Source organism: Hyposmocoma kahamanoa, unplaced genomic scaffold, assembly GCF_003589595.1.
Source record: "Hyposmocoma kahamanoa isolate Upper Pololo Valley unplaced genomic scaffold, ASM358959v1 182, whole genome shotgun sequence".
NCBI lineage: Eukaryota > Metazoa > Arthropoda > Insecta > Lepidoptera > Cosmopterigidae > Hyposmocoma > Hyposmocoma kahamanoa.
Window position 1 is genome coordinate 6,322,340 of NW_020653713.1, and position 22,730 is coordinate 6,345,069.

The 22,730-nt window shown below is 38.7% G+C and overlaps 2 protein-coding genes across 4 annotated transcripts in view; one reads left to right on the top strand and one right to left on the bottom strand.

Annotated features, from left to right (window-relative positions):
• Positions 1 to 408: 408 nt before the first annotated feature.
• Positions 409 to 5,577, top strand: LOC113226172 (transcription elongation factor SPT5). Its single transcript, XM_026458706.1, has 4 exons — positions 409 to 648; positions 879 to 954; positions 2,287 to 2,418; positions 2,525 to 5,577. The coding sequence occupies exons 1-4, from the start codon at positions 440 to 442 to the stop codon at positions 5,381 to 5,383; spliced, it is 3,276 nt and encodes a 1,091-aa protein (XP_026314491.1). The 5' UTR covers positions 409 to 439; the 3' UTR covers positions 5,384 to 5,577.
• Positions 5,578 to 8,331: 2,754 nt separating this feature from the next.
• LOC113226110 (long-chain-fatty-acid--CoA ligase 4) overlaps positions 8,332 to 22,730 on the bottom strand; it is an 85,426-nt gene continuing 71,027 nt past the window's right edge. For all 3 annotated transcript variants that reach the window (XM_026458639.1, XM_026458637.1, XM_026458638.1), the window contains exons 7-15: positions 21,622 to 21,855; positions 21,095 to 21,200; positions 20,497 to 20,612; positions 18,241 to 18,384; positions 15,864 to 16,042; positions 14,647 to 14,746; positions 11,757 to 11,910; positions 10,575 to 10,850; positions 8,332 to 10,158 (exon numbers count right to left, since the gene is read on the bottom strand). In XM_026458639.1, the coding sequence (XP_026314424.1) occupies positions 10,004 to 10,158; positions 10,575 to 10,850; positions 11,757 to 11,910; positions 14,647 to 14,746; positions 15,864 to 16,042; positions 18,241 to 18,384; positions 20,497 to 20,612; positions 21,095 to 21,200; positions 21,622 to 21,855 (1,464 nt within the window). In that variant the 3' untranslated portion in view covers positions 8,332 to 10,003. The remainder of the gene's footprint in view (positions 10,159 to 10,574; positions 10,851 to 11,756; positions 11,911 to 14,646; positions 14,747 to 15,863; positions 16,043 to 18,240; positions 18,385 to 20,496; positions 20,613 to 21,094; positions 21,201 to 21,621; positions 21,856 to 22,730) is intronic.

Sequence of the window (22,730 nt, forward strand, 5' to 3'; positions counted from 1 at the left end):
TTTATTTTTTGCCTAGCAAAATGAAACACCATAATACCTACTTTACACATAACGGTATGAAAAGGTAACCGAAAGTCATCCAGCTAATCTTTCGAAAGTTTCGAGTTTCGTATGGGTAAATTACAAGTGACGTGTACTACAACTGTGATTGATTCCATTCCATATAAGTATCATATTAGTAGCTAAAATACTGTTGATACCACTCTGGGGACTCAATCGTCGAGCATAATTAAATTGGTAGAAAAATAGGATATTTGTATGATCACTCTTAACTTAGACTACTACCATTTATTATCTGTGTTCTGTTCTGTGATTATCTGTTACGTTCGCTGCGCTGACATTTTCTGTGCTTCGTGTTGGTTGCGTTTGTTGATGCGTTTTCGTGAAAATTAATTATCAAATGGGCTCTGTTGTTACGGTGTAGTACTCATCATTGGGAATGTCGGACTCGGAGGGCAGTAATTATTCGGGGAGTGGGTCAGAGGCGGGTAGCGTAATCTCGCGGCGGAGTGTGGTTTCGAACCGTTCCGGGCCCTCTCGGTCTGTCTCTCGTTCGCGGTCGCGGTCTGTGAGCCGGAGCCCCTCGCGGAGTCCCTCAAGGTCCCGTTCGAGATCCAAATCGAAATCCCGCTCTCGTTCTCGATCCAGGTAAACTACAAATTTACTTTAAAATTACATCTACGAGCCCTTACATCACCAGTAATGCAAATTTGCTTGTATTTGTTACCAAAACGTTATATACCTACTTAATCTAATTAATTGTACATCAGCGTCTTTCATTACGTAATATTTTATAGGAATAAGATTGTAAATGACATATTTTTTTTATTCCAAAATATTTTTTCCTATTTTATTAAGCGGTGTATTGTTTATCGTAGGAGCCGTTCGGCAGCTTCCGACGCTAGCCGCCGCGATGATGAGGCACAGGAAGCGTCTGGGGATGAGGAAGTCGAAGTAAGATTTGATATAAATACACAACTACTGTCATCATTAAGGATGCTGATTTAAAATTTATGTTGAATGTCATGCTTGCTTTATTCTCTTAAATACTGAGTGAAAATGCGTAAATTAGACTGGTTGCAAATAGTAAGGAGATCTATCATAAGCTATGGTCAGAAAAAGGTGAGCCACATACATAGATACATGTATAGATATAGCTACAACGAGCAACATAGAGTTGTTAAAACCATCAAATATTAATTAATTACTGTTTTCGACGTAACAGTATTCTAGCAGTATTATAGAGTAACATTATTCTAAAAGCAATTTTTCGTGTAAGTGAATTATTGTTATAATTCTTATGAGAAATAAATATTTCTTAAACCTCAAACCTCTTGCTTAAATTTATTATTAAAGTGATATAGCGTCTGTAAGGGGTTTTATTTAAGTAATTAAAATGCTAAGTAAATGTGGTGTAGAATATATTAAACATGTTAATGTATATAGGTTTAATATATGTTACACCACATTTACTTCTTCGCCTGCAAAATTACTTAGAAATGATATATGAGGTATTTGCTTTAAGATGACAATATTGATGAAAATGATATATTAGTTTTATATTGTATGTTTTTTTAGTTTATAGTTTTTGTTCCCCAAATGAATGTTGCTTTTCAAATGATCTAGCTTTATTAGTGGTAATCTATTGATTAGGCCCAATCTTAGGTCTAATTATCTACCAAAGTGGAATAGAGAAAAGCTATGTTTTCTTTGACCAGTAATAGTCTGTTTTGATGGTATCTCTAATTTCATTTAATTGAAATATATTCTGGAACACAGCTCTTTTCAACCCTATTTGGATAAGCAATAGGTTTAGGCCCTTTATCAAAATGTACTGTGTCATATATGGACTGTATGAAATGTATGTGAAGTAAACTGATTTTGCCAACCCTGAAGGGTGTTATGGTAATTGTAATATATGATGTCTCTTGTCCTATTTAGCTATTGATGTGTGGGAAATTTCAGCTGGTGATATGCTATAAGAATGATAACAAAAAAGTGATCTCATACAATTTTCTAATTTTGTATGGGAACCAAAAAATTCTTATTGTAATTTTAAAATTTCTCTTACTTAAGTTTTTGTTCTTGTGAATGTGGGCACAGGCTGAAATAACTTGCTTAAGCATTACTATTCTCAGCTACCATCCATGTCTCATCAATAATAATAAAGTTTGACGTCTACTATAAGTTAAATAATTTTTCCCACATCTTCTTCACACTTCACACTGTCTTCACAACGGTATAATAGAAAATTACGCAAATAATATATTATGTGTATATGAACAGGATGAACAAGAGCCAGAAGGTGAAGATCTTGTGGACTCCGAAGAGTATGATGAAGACGAAGATGAGGCAAGACACCGGAAGAAGCGCAAGAAGGAGAGTCGATATGGAGGATTCATTATTGACGAGGCTGAGGTAAGTTTTATATGTAGATGTTTTATATTTCTTTGCTGTACTTTTGATAACCCTGAAGTATATTAGCAGTTGAATTAAAACTTGCGAATATTATTTTTTGTTATAGGTTGATGACGAAGTAGACGAAGATGACGAATGGGAAGAAGGAGCCCAAGAGATGGGCATCGTCGGCAATGAGGTTGACGAAATCGGGCCTACAGCTCGTGAAATTGAAGGCCGTCGTCGGGGCACTAACCTTTGGGACTCACAGAAAGAGGAAGAAATTGCGGAGTACCTCAGACACAAGTATGCTGATGAATCTGTAGCTCTAAGACACTTTGGTGAAGGTGGAGAAGAGATGTCAGATGAAATTACACAACAGACTCTTTTACCAGGCATCAAAGATCCCAATTTGTGGATGGTCAAATGCAGAATAGGTGAAGAAAAAGCAACTGTTCTCCTCCTCATGAGGAAGTTCATTGCTTACCAATTCTCTGAAGAACCATTCCAGATCAAATCTGTAGTAGCACCTGAAGGCGTTAAAGGATACATTTATATTGAAGCATATAAACAAACACATGTCAAAGCCATTATAAACAATATTGGTACTCTTAGAATGGGCAACTGGAAACAAGACATGGTGCCGATAAAAGAAATGACTGATGTACTAAGAGTTGTCAAAGAACAGTCTGGACTAAAGCCAAAACAATGGGTCAGATTAAAGAGAGGTCTCTACAAAGACGACATAGCTCAAGTTGACTATGTTGATTTAGCACAGAATCAGGTACATTTGAAATTACTTCCTAGAATAGATTATACTAGGCTCAGAGGGGCTTTGAGAACAGTTCAGAGTGAAAACGATGCTGCAAAGCGTAAGAAGAAGCGCCGTCCGCCAGCGAAACCTTTCGACCCAGAAGCTATTCGAGCGATTGGAGGCGAAGTCACATCTGACGGTGACTTTTTGATATTTGAAGGTAACAGATATTCAAGAAAAGGTTTTCTATATAAGAATTTCACTATGTCAGCTATCTTAGCTGAGGGCGTTAAACCAACTCTAACTGAATTAGAAAGGTTTGAAGAACAACCTGAAGGAATCGACATCGAATTAGCAGCACCAGCAAAGGATGACCCAACAAGCTTACACTCATTCTCCATGGGAGATAATGTGGAAGTGTGCTCAGGTGATTTGGCTAACTTGCAGGCAAGAATTATTGCAATCGACGGGTCAATGATCACAGTGATGCCGAAGCACGACGCTCTGAAAGATCCTTTAGTATTCAAACCTAATGAATTGAGAAAATACTTTAAGCAAGGAGACCACGTCAAAGTATTAGCTGGTCGTTACGAAGGAGACACAGGATTGATTGTCAGAGTAGAACCGCATAGAGTTGTTTTAGTATCAGATTTGACAATGCATGAACTGGAGGTGTTACCAAGAGATCTTCAGCTGTGCTCAGATATGGCAACTGGCGTGGACTCCCTGGGTCAGTTCCAATGGGGAGACATGGTTCAGCTGGACCCACAAACTGTTGGGGTCATAGTAAGATTGGAAAAAGAGAACTTCCACGTTCTCGGCATGCAAGGTAAAGTTATAGAGTGCAAACCTCAAGCATTGCAAAAGAGACGTGACCATCGCTTCACGATGGCTCTTGACTCAGAACAGAACACAATACAGAAAAAAGACATCGTAAAAGTGATAGACGGACCGCACGCTGGGCGTAACGGCGAAATTAAGCACCTGTACAGAAATTTTGCCTTCCTGCAATCCAGAATGTACCTTGACAACGGAGGTATTTTTGTCTGCAAGACGCGGCATTTGCAACTCGCTGGTGGCAATAAAAATCCCTCGACTAACAACAATTTATCTCTCGGATTCATGTCGCCAAGAATACAGTCTCCTATGCACCCGTCCGGCCGCGGTGGTGCCACTCCTCGAGGCGAGCGTGGCGGTCGAGGCGGTGGTCGCGGTGGTGCAACACGCGATCGAGAACTCATTAGTAAGACAATCAAGATCACGGGTGGGCCATACAAAGGGAACGTTGGTATTGTCAAAGACGCCACAGGAAGCACTGCTCGCGTGGAACTCCACTCGACGTGTCAAACTATATCCGTGGATCGTAGCCACATCGCGGCAGTCGGAGCCCCAACCAAGGACGGCTCCACGTCGTTCTACAGCCGCACTCCCGGCAGGACTCCGACTCTTGGTGCGCAGACGCCGACGTACAGAGATACCGGTATCAAGACGCCGATGCATGGCTCTCAAACGCCCATCTACGATATCGGCAACCGTACGCCACATTACGGCTCGGCTACGCCTTCCCATGACGGCAGTCGCACTCCAGCCCATGGCGCTTGGGATCCTACGGCTGCAAATACCCCAGCGCGTACCAACGACTTCGAGTATAATCTTGATGATGGATCGCCAAGCCCAGGATACAACCCTACCACACCATATGGGCAGAGTGGACCATTTACTCCACAAACTCCCGGAACTATGTATGGATCGGATCATACTTACAGCCCGTACCAGCCGAGTCCGAGTCCTTCTGGTTACCCTTCAGGTTATTTGGGTACTCCAAGCCCGGTGGGATATTCTCCTCGTTCGCCGTACAATCCTTCTACGCCGGGCAGTGCTGCGGAGTCTATGCCGGCTGCTGACTGGCACACTACAGAAGTGGAGGTTAGAATACGCGCCTCACACGAGGACGATTCCCTTACGGGTCAGACTGGAATCATTAGGTCTATTTCAGGCGGTATGTGTGCTGTGTACTTGCCGATAGAGGACCGTGTGGTCAATGTGTTGGGAGAGGTGTTGGAACCTGTGGTGCCGCAGAGCGGAGACAAAGTGAAGGTGATCGCAGGAGAAGACCGTGAGGCGGTCGGCCAACTGATCTCTATCGAAAACCAGGAGGGACTCGTCAAGTTTGGCACTGACGATATCAAGATTATGCAGCTCAGGCATCTTTGCAAGATGAGCAATGCTTAATTATAGGTGACAAATAAAATGGGTATATTAGGACAGTGAAGTTGTTTTTCATTTATTTTCTTTGTTGCAATTGATTTTCAACATTTCTTTCATACATAAACCAGAACGTTAAAAATATTACTGTAACGTAATTAAGTGACCGTCATGCAATAAATATTTCATATAAATTATTTTGAAAAAATATACAGTCTACTACTAAAAATGGTTTTTATTCGCTCCTTGCACAATAAGGCCCAGCACCCATTGACGGGACAGCACGACAGGGGAACTGGTGACGAATACTTCACACCTTTATTGTGACCCTAACATTCAATCAATCATTTATTCATTAACACAGTATACATAATTGTGTTTAAACGTCATGTATTTAAAATAACCATACAAATTAATTAAAATACAGAATCAAAGGAATTATTAGAAATTTAAAATAAAATAGTGAATTAACAATAACAAAATGTCAGGACAGAAGCAGAAGTGAACAAAAATTATGATGAGTCAACATGAACAATTTAAAACAATTAAAAAATATAATATTCCACGGAGTAACAGCATTTTTGTAATAAATCTCTTTATCTTTTTTAAAATATTTTTATGTCAGTAATTAACTGAAATTCTAAATAAATTCTAAAATATTATTAAATAATTTAATGGACGTTTTGGGGGCAATACCAGACTATTTTTTTTTAATTCTTTGTTCTAGTCGCCTCTGAATTTGCTCATCATTTGTCTCAAAAGTTTCTTCTCCGCTCATCTCAAATCCAGTCGGCAATACCATGATGTGTATAAGCTTGGTAGAGTGAGTATACCCAAATGAACCAAATCTTTAAAATGTCAGTATGACTCCCATGGAGAATCCGTACCATAGTGCGAATGGCGATTTTTTTCCCAGTAAAAAGTACTATATTGGAAACTATTTCCCCATAGCGCAATGCTATAACGAAATTTTGATTCTATCAAAGCATGATACACCGATTTTAAGCGTGGTTTATTCCAGCGTGACCATAGTCGAATTTGTTGTTGCTGAATTTAAAAGTGAAATTTTACTAGCCAGAAAATTATTTAGTCGGTTCTAGTCGCAAAAAACTAGAATTTTTTCTTAATGTAAAGAAGGAGGCAAACGAGCCGACGAGCCACTTGATGGGTGGTGGTCATCGTCGCCCATGGACATTTGCAACATCAGATGAGCTGCCTATGCGTTGCCAGCCTTTGAGAGCCCTGTAAACACGTTTTTTGAAGAACCCCATGTCATATCGCAAAGAAAACACTTCAGGAGGAAGATCATTCCACATCTTGCAGGTTCGAGGAAGGAACGAACGAGATGCCCGTGTGGTCTTACAATGCCAGGCATCTAAGATGTGGCGATGGACTCTACTCCTTTGGCGGGAGGTGTGATGGTAGAAACGAGACGGTGGCACCAGTTCGTAAAGTTCCTTAGAGCACTCCCCATTATAAAACGGTAGAACACACACAGAGAGCCAACGTCTCTCCGTAAGCTACGGGGCTCCATACCGTCTGTGAGTTTGGGATCATCGATAATACGAGCAGCCCTACGTTGGATAGAGTGAAGTTGATCTAGCTGGTATTTGGGAGCTCCTGCCCAGAGATGCGAGCAATACTCCGTATGAGGCCGTACTTGTGTTTTATATAACAAAAGTCGGTGACCTGAAGAGAAGTACTGCTTCGCTCTATTGAGCACTTCGAGCTTTTTTGAAGCCAACTGGCAAGCCAAACTTGGCTTTGCTCTCCAAATGACTCCGGAACTGGACTTCGCTCGTGATGTCGACTCCAAGTATCCCAATACTCTTTGAGATGGTAAGGGCAGTGTTCTGGAACTTGGCGCTATTACGAATGGGGATTTTTTAGCGGTAAACGTGCACACTTGGGTCTTTACGGGGTTAATTTTACTAAATTATGTTGGCCCCATTCTGAGACCTGCTCCAAAGAAGTCTCGATTTTGAACACAAGTTGCAGTCTGTTTTGTTTCACTTGTTGGTGGGGCATATGTGTGCGACCTGTATAATAGGCATCACCGGTACTGTCATCCGCATACCAATGAATGTTACTAGTTAATAACATATCATTGATATGCAGGATAAACAGAGTTGGTGATAGCACAGATCCTTGCGGAACGCCAGCGTTGATGAGCATGGTGTCCGAGCATAATCCGTCGACAGCGACTTTTATGCTCCGCTCAGACAGGAAGCTGGCGATCCAAGTGCATAGCCCTTTTGGGAGCCCGTAAAATGGTATCTTCAACAGAAGCGACAGAAGTGCCTTGTGCCAGACCCGATCAAAAGCCTTAGCGATGTCTAAGCTCACGGCCATTGCTTCCCCCTTGCTCTCGATGGCAGCTGCCCATTGATGCACGAGATATACAAGAAGATCACCAGCACCACGAACGCGGCGAAAGCCATACTGGCGGTCGTTAATAAGTTGGCGATCCTCGAGGTAATCTAAGAGCTGGTTGTTTACCACACGCTCCATCACCTTGGAGAGCAAGGAGGTTATCGCTATAGGCCGATAGTTGGACGGGTCTGTACTGTCACCCTTCTTGGGTATGGGGTGAACGCAGGCTATCTTCCACGAAGACGAGACTTTACGTGAGTGGTACGAAAACGAGAAGAGGCGCGTTACGACCGGAGTCAACTCGGGAGCGCACGATTTAGTCGATCCTCCGTTCAAAGTTTTAAGGGTGTTTTACTGTTCACGCTGGAATAAGCTTATTCCGGCGGCACCATTTTTGAATCTCGAGAACCACAGCTCCTAGCTTAGATCTGATTGCACCCAGAAAAAGTCGTGAATTAGTCGATTCTAGTCGCGAAATTTTAGAATTAGTCGCTCCTTTGTTTAATAATAAAGCTTAATTTTTCACGCACCTTAGCTGGATTGGATATCGATATCTAGAAATGAAAAGCACCAAATAATGATTTTATTAACATTTATTGAATAAATAATACAAAATTTCTTTAGTTCCAATAATTTCAAACACAAAATCAATCACAAACTGAGTGAAACTCCTACACTGAGACGATAGGATATTCTTACAATTTGTAATTACGATTATACATCGAAAAATATGATGCTACTTATTTAGTAACATTCACAATATTTCACATTAAATACATCAATGGAATTTAACAGTATCAGCAACATACACTATTACAGCATAGGGTTTTAAGTTTCAGACATTAAAAATTGTATTCAGATTTATAATATGGGTTATTTATTTATTACATTAAATTGTATTGAAATGCACGACGAAATGCGCTCTGAATTAATTATGGGTACAATGCTGTACGCTATAATCGGAAATAAGGTAATTTATAATGCTCACGGTTATGTGGTAATAAAACTAATCAACAAATTTTAATCAGACTCAAATTGCCATTGACACCAACAATGTGTCAACATAATTTAAGCATTCTTTTTAAAACAAACACAAATAAAAAACGAACCATTTGGCAATCGATTATGCACTCGCAACACAACACGCTTTCATTGATAATCATCAACTAAAACAAATTCTATTATTGCAAAAATATTACATAAATTATAGCGGCAAATCCCAAAACCCCTAAGTACTACAACGAATAACTTATCTATAGTTTCCCACGTTAGGACATGTACACACGATCGAAAGTATCGGTAAATTAAATTGCATTGTTAATATCTTCGGCTTATTCGATAAATAACGAACTCTCGTTCATGTTGTAATGGCATATCGTGTGCATATGTCCAAGCCACGAAACAATTAAAATTTTTTTGTTACTAGTAGTTTCACGGGCCAGTTCAAAATTGTCTATACATTTCGTATCTACACGATTATTTCTACATTTTATTGACATTAAATTAATTGCACCGCCCAATCACACATTGCATTCGCATACTTTTTGTCTATTTCCCGTCCGCCATCAGATCTATGAATACTTTTTTATTTCGCGTTTTACAATCGCGTGTAACCTACATTTTCCTTGTACAAAACAATACATTCATACATCACCTAACACTCTTAATTTTGCATAAAACACTACAATATTTAGAATTATTTACAAAACTTACAAGAATAGAAACTCGGGAACCGATTACAGTTTCCTATGTGTTCATATTATTATGATTTTTTTAAGTATATTAGTGCTATTACATCGAAATAACAATCGAACATTTAAATAACTTTTTGGCAATTATAATTTTTTACATTCTTTTTTACTATTATAAATATTTACCATGTGATGTGTGCTCGATATACAAATATTTCTATAAAAATTGAGGCCTAATCTTTCAAAAATAATTTACAAGATACGAATCTACACACTAATGTTTACGAAACTGTACAGAGAAATAATAGCAACAGAATAAGCGTAGAATATAAATTAAATTATGTATAAGCCTTAGCAGAGTGCAAACTAAAACTTGGTGCCAGATAGATTCTGACGCTACTATGTACAGACGCTATCGACAAATTTTTCTATATGCCAAAATCGGCGCACGCGACTATCTACTACAGAAATTAGAAACATCAAGAATTGGAACGTTTATATCGATTTATGTACAATGCGTCGCGCGCGTTGCCGATATTCCGAGTTGGCGTGACTCGCCTGTTTAGTACTGTTTGGGTGCGTTTCATGAGGCGTACATGCGTTTGATATCTTCCTTGTAGCGCTCCTGGATGTCTTTCCGCTTGATCTTGAACGCGGCCGTCACTAGGCCCATGTCCGGAGTCCAGACCTCCGTGCATAACTTCACTGCCGCTGGTACTTCGAATTTCTCCAGGCCACCTGTGAGTTAACAAGATTGGTTGAAAATTACGTACGGAAATTCGTATGGGAAAGCAAAAACGTGCCAAGTTGTTTATTATTATGAATACGATTACCTACAAAATATTATTTTTTGTACTTTTTTATATACATTTCATTGGTAGATGAAAATATAGCTGCATGTTACAGACACCTTGTGGCTCTAGAGCACGTGACGTGTTAAAAGATATTCAGGTGTAAGGGCTCACTTAACATCTTCCGTTCTATATTTACTTGGTCAGTAGTAAATATTATTGCTTCAAGCACAGTGTTATTGACTTATAATCTAACATGTATCGATTTCGATGGAAAGTTATACAAATTTCGAGTTTCTTCAAGAGTAGTTTGTATATAATACTTTATGAGGTTTCGGATTCGTAGAGCCTTAAAATACTCACATTTTCTGGCATGATCAGCCAACTCCTTAACCACAGCCTTCTCAATCTCGCTATTGTTGCACAACTGTTCGAAGTCCATGTCAGGAAGGCCGATCCTAGCTGCCAGTTCCGCTAAATGCTGCGGATTTGGCACCAGTAATGCAACTGTGTATGTCTTCGAGCTGTCTCCGTATACGCAGATGTTTTCAACGATTGGGCAAGTTTTAAGCTCAGCTTCAACTTTGCCGAGTGATACGTATTCGCCAGCTTGCAATTTCACCAGGTCCTTCTTGCGGTCTGTAATAAAGGAATTGTTGAAAATATGTTATTTTTAATAAACTATTATATAAGGCAATTAAATCGGGTTGATGTTTCTTTTGTCTATACTACTTACAATTTTCATTTTCGCCAAAAATTATTAGTAGATTCTGCTCTGTTATCTGCTTGTTTTTGATGGTATACGTAATAACTGGATTAGTAAGTGAACTACTAACGCCATCTTGTGAGTGATACAGAAAGGTGCTAAGGGTCATTAGTTGGTGCGATAATGAAGTTTTTTTGTTTATGTTTAACCTCCAAGGGCCTTACCATGAACTCTTATTACGATTCAGTTTAGGACCTGAAATGAATATTTGTGAGACAGCGCTACATGAAGTGTATATCACCATCCCGCTTTTTAATCGTTACGAACCCATACTGAACTGTAATAAGAGTTCATGGTAAGGCCCCAGTAAGCAGGAAAGGCGAGCAAACTTGTAAACCGGCAAGATGACTGTCTGACTGTGTGCCGGCTATAAACATTTGCCATGCCAAGGATTTTTTTTAGATGGCATATACGTTGCCGTATCTTAAGTCTTCTGTGCATGTGATTTGGCTTTTCTTGTCACCAGTTAGGCTGCTAACAGACTGACTGCTTGTTCGCGGGTACCATGGACACATAGACAACAACCACAAATTACACCCAAACTCACGAGTGAAATAAATTAGGCCATACACTTAATTCTCCAGGCCAGGGAATCGAACCCAGGACCTCTGCGTGGCAGTCATAGTAACCGTTCGGCCACGGAGGCAGCAATATAATACTACACTAGGTTTCTATAGTCATTTAATTTAAATACTCTACTACACATTCGGAGGGTAGAATAATTAGATAGAAGAAAGAGTAAGAATTCCGAGTGGTTGTGACAGTGCTGTGTTACTTACCGATGATTTTGATGCACCCGTCGTGGTGCAGCTCGCCGATGTCGCCAGAGCGGAACCATCGTCGTCCTTCCATGTCCACGAACTCCTCGCGTGTCTTCTCTGGGTTCCTGTAGTATCCTTCAGCCACGTTATCGCCGCCGATCACGATTTCACCCTGTAAATGTTGTTTGTTTAGAAAATAAGTCCGATTAACTCGTCTTTAAGACTTAAGCAATTCCCTATACGCAATTGCTATCTATATAAAGAAATCCGTTTCCAAATTTCTTTCTCCGCTAAGTCACTGAGGTCATCGATTTATGAATTTGTGAACATCACAACAAGGCCATGGCTAGTAGGAAAGTCCATTATTGATGGCTAATAGAAGAATGGTATCTATATCTACCGCCTTCTCAAGCAAAGGGCAATGGGTTCGAATCCGGGTTCGCTTGTCTTAAGTTTTTCCTGAACATCGAATACGGTTCTCGAAAATCGTGTGAAGTTCTCGCATTGGGTCAGCATGGCGGGCTATATTATTACGCTAAACCCTCACCTAGGGGGAGATCTGTGCCCAGCAGTGGTACGTATAAATGGGTTGATGATGATGAATAGAAAAGTTATTCACTGTGCCGCTAAGGCATAATAATATTGTTTGCTGAAGCTGGCCCTGTGCTCTCGTTCTCCGTCCGAAACAATTATTGGCAAATAAGTAATACTCGACCAAATTAGAAACCAAATTGGACGTAGTTAAACAAAAAGGATCCAAAGCACATCCAGTCACTTTCGAGATATGGCAGTTTGAAGTTTAAAACTGCTGTCCACTAGTTAAAACGCAGTTGAGTGACAAATGGTCAAAAATTCGTTTTAAATAGCAAAAGACAGAGTACAAAATTCTTGTTTAACAACCATTGACCTACCAATAAATGGATGTCGGGTTCGCGCTAAAAAGTGTCCGCTCCTGTAGAGCGTTAAAATAGCATACAGAGCGTCAATTGCGCAATAGTCTTCGTTTGTTCGAGTGACAGCGCGGTTGTCAATCATGCAGTACAAATAATAATTTGTAAAAATTTCTGCAGTAAAGTATGAAAACAGGATTTTGTATGATATTTTCACCAAACAAATATATTGTGTTATCATAGTTGTCATTTAAAAGTGTTATTTTGTACAGTTTTATAGTATTTAATTTATATATATCTGAATCGTAAATATAAATTACGAAAGCACACGAAATAATGAAATAGCTAACTGTCCTTTTTCTACTCCATTGCATGCGCAAAAGATGGAAAGAGATCCATTACGTCAGTTTCAAGAAGGTTATATAAACTTCTTGGTCATTTTAAATTGTTCGAACCACAAGCGATTGAAATATTTAGAACAAAGAAACTGGAGTTGCTTTGATTTTAATCCTTGTTTGTTGTACTCGTTTTACGGCATGGGATTACCTATCAGAAGTCAGAAAATACATTTGCCCGAAATAACATTAGCTCGAATTTTCATAATGTGTTTTTACGAAGATTACAAAACAAAAGCTATTTTTGTCTATGTAAAAAGCATCAAAATTACTCGAAAGCGTAAAGGTTTTGTTATAAATCGGAATTACGGATATTTGAGTTTACGTTTAGTTTGAATGTCGGTACATTTCTTATAGTACACGCTTATTTTCACATTGTCGTAATAATTGTATGTATGTATCTGCCCAACTCTTTATTATACCTTTAAGTGAATTTGTACAAAATTCGAAATAATAATATATATAAAAAAATTAATTAATATTTACGAGAAAGGCTATTCCATTACTCTTGTATTCAAGTCATTTTCAGTCGAAGCTAAATATGGTGCATTTTGTTAAGTTTCCAGTAGAAGCTGAATATGGTGTTTTTGGGCACTTTTTTTTTTTTTTTTTCATTTATTATCTTATAAATTTTCATACAAAAAAACAATAGGTAATAACTTAGCATAGCAAATCCACTAAGGTTTAATATTATACTAAGAAAACTTAAATTGTTGTAAGCTACTTTAGGCAGTACTGCAATGACGTTACAATTTAAATTAAATGTTTTAGTTTTTTATATTTCGTTACATATCACTACGTTTTGTATAGGTTAACCTCGGACATTTTTTTCGTGGTTTTTGTATTAGACCCGATGTCCATTTGTTGGTAGGTCAATGTTAAAACAGTTAAAATTAGTTAACGTGTTCGACTTATCGGAACTTACCCTAATGATGCATAGCTGAAATATCATTAAACAATACCAATATTTTAAAACGGGATTATGGTTTTTATGATATCTCAAGAAATTATTTTGTCACTGAGCCGCATTTTAGTTAGCGGACGACAGAAAAGTGTTTCTCACTCTTGTTTTATTATCAAAAGTTATAATGTCACGAACTCCAGAGATATTTAATTATGTTTGTATGTTGGCTTTTTTGCTAATCTAAAAGTTAGACTTTAGGAACAGTTTGGTACCATATAACTCATTTTTTGATAATTTTGTGTGGATGGATGGATCCTTTTTGCTTAAAAACATCCAATTAAAAGACGCATGATGCGAATGAAGATTCATACATGACATTGCCTTTTAATTAGGTCGAGTGTTACTTATTTGACAGTAATTGCTTCGGTCGGTTATCGGACGAAGAAGAACAAGAGTAGACACCCTAAAGCAAGGCTCTTCACTATGTTTCGGTAGACAATGGGTCTAGTAGTTTCTTATATACGCTTATAGTCTGCGTAGATTCTAGTAAAGCAATTCTTAGAAACATTAAGAAGTTACTTTTGTCCTAGTATTATACTTGTTAACTTCAATGTTCAAGTAGTAGAAGTTCGCTTAAACAATCAACATGGCCTGGAAGCGTCTAACCAGCATTTTCATTACTGCTTCATGTTTCTAGTAAGTTAGAGAAGTGAACTAACCTGAGGGAAGGGCTTATTACTGACGCGGTAGTTTCCTTCCTCCCAGTTGACCAGTTTGATGTCGGTGCCAGTACAAGGTGCGCCCACGCGGCCCGTCGACCTGAAACAGCACATTTTACATTAATTTATTTCGTATTATAATTGCAATATTTTGAGACTTGGGAAATAGGCTATCTCGCCTTGACGGCCTATCGACCGACGCCATAGTAAAATAAAAGAAGTATGGTAACTCCGTACTCAGTATCAGCGCGGCTTGTATGCATTGAAGAAGCAGAGGTTCTACTAAAAGGCAATATTTGTTAGTAACATACAGAGAATTTGGAAATAAATAGTGAAGTGAGAATATGAAGTGGGCAGAAAGAAACAACAGAACAAAAATCTGGAATATCAAACATATCATACAAAATATTACTTATAATATAGACCAGGGGTGTTTCTAATTAAAAGACTAAATTTGGTGAAATTACAGGCGCATGGGACTTTTCAACTTATCGACTGTAAACTGGCAATCGGTACTATCTAAACCAGATGGTTTATTTAATAAAAATACGTAGTTTTTTGATATTTTTATTACACATGTATGTATGTACATTACGTATTTTTATTTAATAAACCAGATGCTATATAAATGATTCTTTCTTCACCCTATAAAGTTGTCAAAATTGAGATAGTGCCGGTTGGCAGTGCCCTTCAGATCTTTGCGATTTAATGTTCCGAGTGGCACTGCAATTGTTATGGACAGGCATTTCGCTTACCATCAGGCGTACGACTTGTACGTCCCGTCACTTAGTATTATAAAAAAAAAATCAAAGAGGTTTAACAGCATGTGTGCGCGACAACCGTGCGCCATGTACGGACGCTTCTTACGGATTTTATAGGCATTTCTTTTCACAAAAATTAGTTTTATTTTCTTGTGATTTAGGTAAGAAAAATCTAGCAACTTTCGATGCCAATATACCATAATGTTATCTGTAAACATTTAATAACAGAAAAGTGTTTAAATAATTTATAGATACAGGCTTAACTTTGTGGGAATCTATATTAATAAAAATGATAATAAGTTAACTTGCTACTTTTAACATTAGATTCGCGGAGTAGCAAGATTAGGTACTGAAAAAGACTTGACAAGGTGAGACGGGAAAGTTTTTGTACGTGAACGTGAAAACAGTAACAGAGTTGGTAATGCAACAGCACGATTTAAGGTGTAGACAACTTACCGGTCGTGGGGGTCCATGACAGTGGCCGAGGAGGTGGTTTCGGTGAGGCCGTAGCCGGCGACGACGTCGCAGCAAAGGCATACGCGAATCTGTGTGTGCGTGTCGGGTGACAGCGGGGCGCCACCAGCGATCATCAGCCGCAGGCGACCGCCCAACAGCGCCGTTATCTTCGTGAACATCTACAGAACAAACACAAGTTATAGTCTTCCTTTAACCGACTTCAAAAAAAGGAGGTTTTCAATTCGACTATGGTTTTTTTTATGTATGTTACGCAATAACTCCAGCATTTGTGAACCGATTTTGATGATTCTTTTTTGTTGGAAAGAGGGTACCTCATTAGTGGTCCCATTTAAATTTGAAAAAAATATTCCATCTCTAAGGGTGACAAACTATCTATAGATATCTATATATAGATGAGGATGAATCCGGTTTAGCGCACTTTCTGGTAACCGATTTCAATAAAACTTGGCAAATAGATGTAATGCCACAAATTTTTGAGGTCGGTTTTTTAGAACTATGTACGGAGATTATTTTACTCTTTATTATAATTAAGCGCTTTGATCGTTATTGTACATGTCAACCCCATTAGAAAAACAATACCTCAGGAAAACACTTAATAAAATCCAGACAGATAAATCGAAATACTATCCAAACATGCATACAAAATCTTCGCGACACTACGTGTTGGCTCCGACAAAACGGATTGAGACCACCAGCCTGTGCAAATAACCGCGCCTTGATAGGTTCCGTCCGAACACACTCCATGAGCAAATGCTGTTCATCCTCACGAATTCCACACAATTCGGTGGGTTCACCGTCCGCATCAAATATGTCCGCATCGAAGCCTATGCGCGTTGAAAATTTGACCACTGCTTAATTTTACATGGTCTTGTACCAGATTCCTTTTTCCTGGGACCTCATATTGAAATATTCTTTGCAACGAGAATGGAAGTTGCTCTTATAGTTTGCAAACCTCGGGCCCCTCTGAAGCAGCCGCAATGGCTAACCGATTCGCCTCCTCATTCTCTAATCGTAAAGTATGATTCCGTAAATTAAGTTCACAGGGCGTTCAATGGTAGGGCCATTGAACGCCCTACTCCTAATTTACTGTCTTAATTATTCGAGCCGAAATACGGCAGTAATTTTAATTTCCGAACAAATTTGGTGTTACTATTGGGTACAAAGATCGAAAAAACACAAAGAAAAATTCCTTCGATCCGGTTGGATCCTTGAGCGTTAGATACCTCTATCTTGGGTTGGATGTATCCAACCCAAGACTAGCGGTGGGACGAATTGTTGTTTTTTTCCAACTCGAGTTGACTCGTCTCGGTGTCTGACGGAGCAATCGCAAGTCGCGAGTAGAACTCGAACCGGCGATTCATCGAATTGGGCCGACCGCGACTTGAACGTGCTTCGAAGGTCGCCGAGCCGACCGAGTGAGAACGAGTAGCCGATGCGCTGTATGAACGAAGTATTCGGCTCGGCGGGGCGGGAACCGAACCGACCTAGTTCGAGTTCATAAAGAGTTGACTCGTTGTGGGAGTAACTCGAGCTAATCGAGACAAATAACTCGACTCGCCCATCGCTACACAAGACGCCATGAACGCACCACGCTTAAAGAGAATATCGTAAGGAGATTGGCAACCTTTGGAAAACGTGTGACGTTCCCAACCCGCGTGAAATCTCCTAAACTCTAAATCCTCACCTTAAACGCGTCGCATGCTCAACAGTGGAACGTATTATGGGTTGATAATAAAATTTCGATTGCGTATGTTTATATAAACACACCGTTGAATTCTAAATCTAGCATATAAACCTGCTATAGTGCGTTGCATATAAAACATGTAACTTGTATTTGGGTATATAACAGGCTAACTGAGAAGTGATTTAGCACTGAGTTTCTACATTGACATCTCATCGAACTTGGGACGATGGGCGATACCATGAAAACCGGTGTGCAACACTCGACCACAGAGGTCATGTATTTGAATTACTTGCAATTGAAATATGTATACGTAAATAAATATTTTGTAATTCCAATTTCTAATATCTAACGGCATGGATTTTGTAATTGATATTTCAAAGACGTTCGTGGTAATTATTGTATTTTAAACGCACTTCAAGAAAGTATTTTGATATATAAGTTATGACTAGCCTTGATTGTATGATGGATAGGCTATTTAGTGCATCAAAAGCGCATGCAGATAATTACTATTCAACCAACGGCATTGTGATAAAGGATAAAGACAAAGAAAAAGTAAATATATTGTGCGCTCTTGTTTACGTTGTACCTTACACTTTATCAGATAATGAATTATTTGTTTAAAAATAGAAAAGATAACAATGAATCATTAAAAAATTAATTAGACATACTTACAATGCGATTAAGTATGGGCGTATCGTACCCGCGTCGCATCCAGGTCTGCTTGTAGGTGTACGCCCACTTGAAGAACGCATTGGCGAACGCACCGCTGCGGGACACTTTGTCCGTGATGCCTTTGCTGATGCGGTCCATTATCAACTGAAATTATCATTTGTATTAAGTTAAATTTTGAACTGGTGCAATACCATTCCCGTGAGCTTCAAAAATTGAATTCGCTAATTAGCTGTTGAGGTTACAACCAATGATCGAGTTGAAATTGATATTATATATAAATAGAGGGAGCTAATTTACCTAACATATGAACGTTTTCTTAGTATGGACATACCCATTTCGTTATCACCATGTATAAAATCTCTTTTTTTCTATTTATTTTCTAAACATTCCAAAATATAGGTTGTCTCATGTTTATTTTTTAAATGGCTAAAGTATTTAGATACGTAAGTACCTACAGAAACACAAGTACAATGTTGTTTTATGAGACAATATTTTTTATGCCCTTGATGATGGTAAGCTACACGCCTGTCCATAACAGTTGTAGTGCCACTGAGAGATTTAAATCGCAAAGATCTGAGGGGCACTGCCACTGCGCCCATCACCCTGAGACATAAGTTGACAAGTCCCATGTGTTGTAATTTCACCAGCACCCTTACCCTTCAAAACCGGAACACAGTAAAGATGACATTACCGCTTGGTGGCAAAAATAGGTAAGGTGGCAGTACTACACTGGACGAACTCTTTCACAAGGAGCTCTACTGCTATTAATTTGTAGCAAATACTTAATAGAAAATAGTAATTTGTTGCCAATGTACTCCAATTTCAATGAATATGCAATATAATCAGTTCCAAGAAGTCCCAGGATTTGTAGAAGGGAATGTCCACGTTATTCTTTAGTTTAGCTAAATTAATTCCGGTCACTGGTTATAATAAGTGTGTTGGATCTCAAACAGAGATTAGACAGAGTACAAGAGCAATGAAATTCACCGAGGCACTGGGAATCGAACCCAAGACATCATCAAGCGCGTTCAGGGCTTTCCGTTGTGCCGCCAAGATCGTCTTAATTAACTTGTGATCGATTGCGTCACATCTAATATTACCTAAGTAAACCATTACGTAATTATAATTGAATTAGGTATATTTTGGGAAAGCAGAATACTCAGTAAACAAGGCATTATCTTGTCATGTTATAATTATGAAGGTTCGCTTCTTTGGTATTATTTTGTCAAAATTATACTAAGTTAAGATTATTCATATCGATTTATTTACTCGATTTTACTTCATTAGCTATGTAATATTTTGGTCTGGCAAACTTGTATCGCATATGATTGGCTGGTGAATCGAAGGTATCGAGAATAGTGATCGGCAATTGGTTGAGAATAGTGATCGGCAATAGGTTGACGATAAATACAAGTAACCAATCGGGTAAACCGGTGGAGATTTTATGAGAAGATCGCCAGTGATAGTGAAGAGAGTAAGTGGTCAAGTGTACACTTTACCAACAAGTCTCCTTTATACTCGTACCCGATAAAGTCATATTAATTACAGACTACTACCTATTAAAAAGATATTTTTTTACTTATTAAGTTCATCAACAATTGTTGCATCAATTTACGTAGGTCAGAGTATTTTGACAACACGCACAACTAACATTAGCCGAAGCACATTTGAGTGGATAATCTTAATATTTAATGGCGATGAAAAATAGGGATATAATAATATTAATAAAGCACACATTCAACATAGCCCCGCACTAGGGAAACCCTGTATCGCGGGTCCCATGGGTACGGGTACAATCACAAATTACACCCAAACTCACGAGAAATAAATGTAGGCCATACAAATATTTCTCCCGGTCCGGGAATCGAACCTGGGCCGGAAATCGAAACTCTGCGTGACAGCAGGCATAGTAACCGTTCGGCCACAGAGGCAGTTATGACAAAAAACAATACAAATCGAAAAAAAACTGACTTTTATACATCAAGTGACGGGATGAACAAGTGCGCCTGATGGTAAACGACACGCCTGTCCGTAACAGTTGCAGTGCCACTCAAACCTTCAAATTGTATAGATCTGAGGGGCACTGCCACTGCGTCCGTCACCTGAGATATAAGTTAAGTCCTATGTGCCTGTAATTTCCCCAGCATCCTTACCGGCGGCAGAAATACGTAAGGTGGCAGTACTTCCCTGGACGAATTCTTTCACAAGGAGATCTACTGCTACTAAATTATGATAAGAGTCATGCTGCAAACTCACCGGTACGGTAGTGATGCAGGTGGGCCTGAGGGTGGTGGCGTCACCGTTGGTACCACGCATGATCTTGCTCGACGAGTCCAGCATCGTCAGCGGTGTTGAATACCCGATGGGCACGCCTATTATAGATAACATTAAACTCAATCAACTTTTTTTTCCATGTTAAGGAGCGGGGAACATACATTGATTGCTTGATGAAAGAGAATGAATAGCACGTTTATTTATGTGTTTTAGGAATAAGTGTGTATTTCACTTCCATCACACCTGATGGAAAGTAACGGGTGACGAAATATAACGCGTATGCACTGTCGCCTTTGATTGTGCGACATAAAAATCGATTACAATGAAATTTAAATTCAACTTTATGCCCATTAGCGACAAGAAAGATTTAAAGCTCAGGAGTGATCTCTGACCTTTTGGTTTTTGTACCAAATGTCAACGTCATACATCAAACAGTGATGGAGAAATCACAGGTATTCTCTTTTGGTTAATCGCTATAAATGTTAGTAATCTCTTTATTAAATAAATAAAATTATATTTATAAAATTATATATATTATATATAAAAAAAATAAAATTATTATAAATTATCTTCTACTCACCGGCAATGATACAGAGACTCTCAGCCAGCAGTTCAAAGACGTGCGCCAATGGTAGGAAGCCCATCAATACATCGTTCTCGAAGATCGGCGTCGAGTCCGCAAACGCCTAAGGATTAAATAATTTTTATTCATGTGAATTAGATTTTTATTTAGACAACCTTTACAGGAAGTCTCTCGAAAAAAAGAAATACAATAAAAAAAATATTTTAAAACGGCAATGGAGTACTTGTTCCACACAGCCTTAGCTAAAGTATTTTTTAAATTTTAATTTTTTGCTTAAATGAACATAAAATTGTTGATAAAAACAAAAATATTATAGTTACTATTACCTTTTAATTAATGTTTTTATTAAAAAAAAGTAAAAATACCATTAAATTTAATCACAAATTTCCAGCGTAAAATTTTAAACAGTGCTGTTATGTTATTTTTACCAAAAGATTATATTAAAAATTGAGATAGTTGGCACAGGATTGCAAAAACCTGTCCTTATCAGTGGAACACGACAGAGACTATATAAAAAAAATTACCTTAAGCGTAGCAACCATATTCCGATGGCTCAGAATAACCCCTTTAGGTACGCCGGTGGAGCCACTGGTATACATAATGATGGCGGTATCTTTTGGCGAAGGCGGCACATTGTCAATAGAGGAGCCCTTGCCCATCTGCATAACTTCTTTGTAACCGACAATGCGGATGCCTGGCTTGAAGCCTTCGCGATCGGTGGGCTTTAGCTGGTCTTCCATGTATATTATTGTGTCCACCTGTTGGTATCAAAAGAAACATTACATAAATGTGGCGCATGTCAACTATCTAACTAACTTTAAACTTTTAGAAGTTTTAGAGGCCCTTTTGTAAGAGATCGTCCAGGGAAGTACTGAGACCTTACCTATTTCTGCCGCTAAGCAGTAGTGAGAGCATTACTTAGTTTCGGTTTTGAAGAGTAAGGGTGATGGTGAAATTATATGCACATCAGATTTGTCAACTTATGTCTCAGAGTGGCAGTGCCCATCAGATCTTTACTATTCAAAACTCACTCAGAAGTGGCGCTGCAATTGCTATGGATGAGCGTTCCTCCCGTCACTTGGTAACATAAAAAAAAAAATAGACAATTTCCCATTGACTTACAATTATATTTAGGGTCCGCGCTAAAAAGTGTCCTAACTTATAGGGCGTTAAAATCGTATACAGAGCGTCATTCACGCATTAGTCTTCGTTTGTTCGACTGACAGCGAAGCAAGCAAAATTAGACAGTACTGCGATGACATTACAATTTAAATTCAACGTTTTAGCTTTTTCATATTCCTTCACATGTCACTACGTTTAAATAGGTTGACTTGGGACATTTTTTTTCGTGGTTTTTGTATTAGACCCGTCGTCCATTTATTTGTAAGTCAATGCAATTTCCCTATTTTTTATCTATTTTTTATACGTGTCAGTAAAATGATTCCACTCCACGTGATGGAAACTCAATCCAAACATGAAGGAACCTAGTGCAGTGTTGATGCAATCACTGCCCTAGCCACTTCCATCCTGTATGCCTACAAGATGCCTCTATATGGTATGATGAGCGTTATACAAGAGAGTTATTCAAATTGTCCAAACACTTTGTTGAAAAATGAACCACACGTAGGTACTT

Excerpts from the sequence above, each read along its gene's own strand:
- LOC113226172 (XM_026458706.1), top strand. The coding sequence starts at position 440 with ATGTCGGACTCGGAGGGCAGTAATTATTCGGGGAGTGGGTCAGAGGCG. Across the intron at positions 649-878 it reads CGCTCTCGTTCTCGATCCAG|GAGCCGTTCGGCAGCTTCCG; the intron begins GTAAACTACAAA and ends TGTTTATCGTAG. Across the intron at positions 955-2,286 it reads CTGGGGATGAGGAAGTCGAA|GATGAACAAGAGCCAGAAGG; the intron begins GTAAGATTTGAT and ends GTATATGAACAG.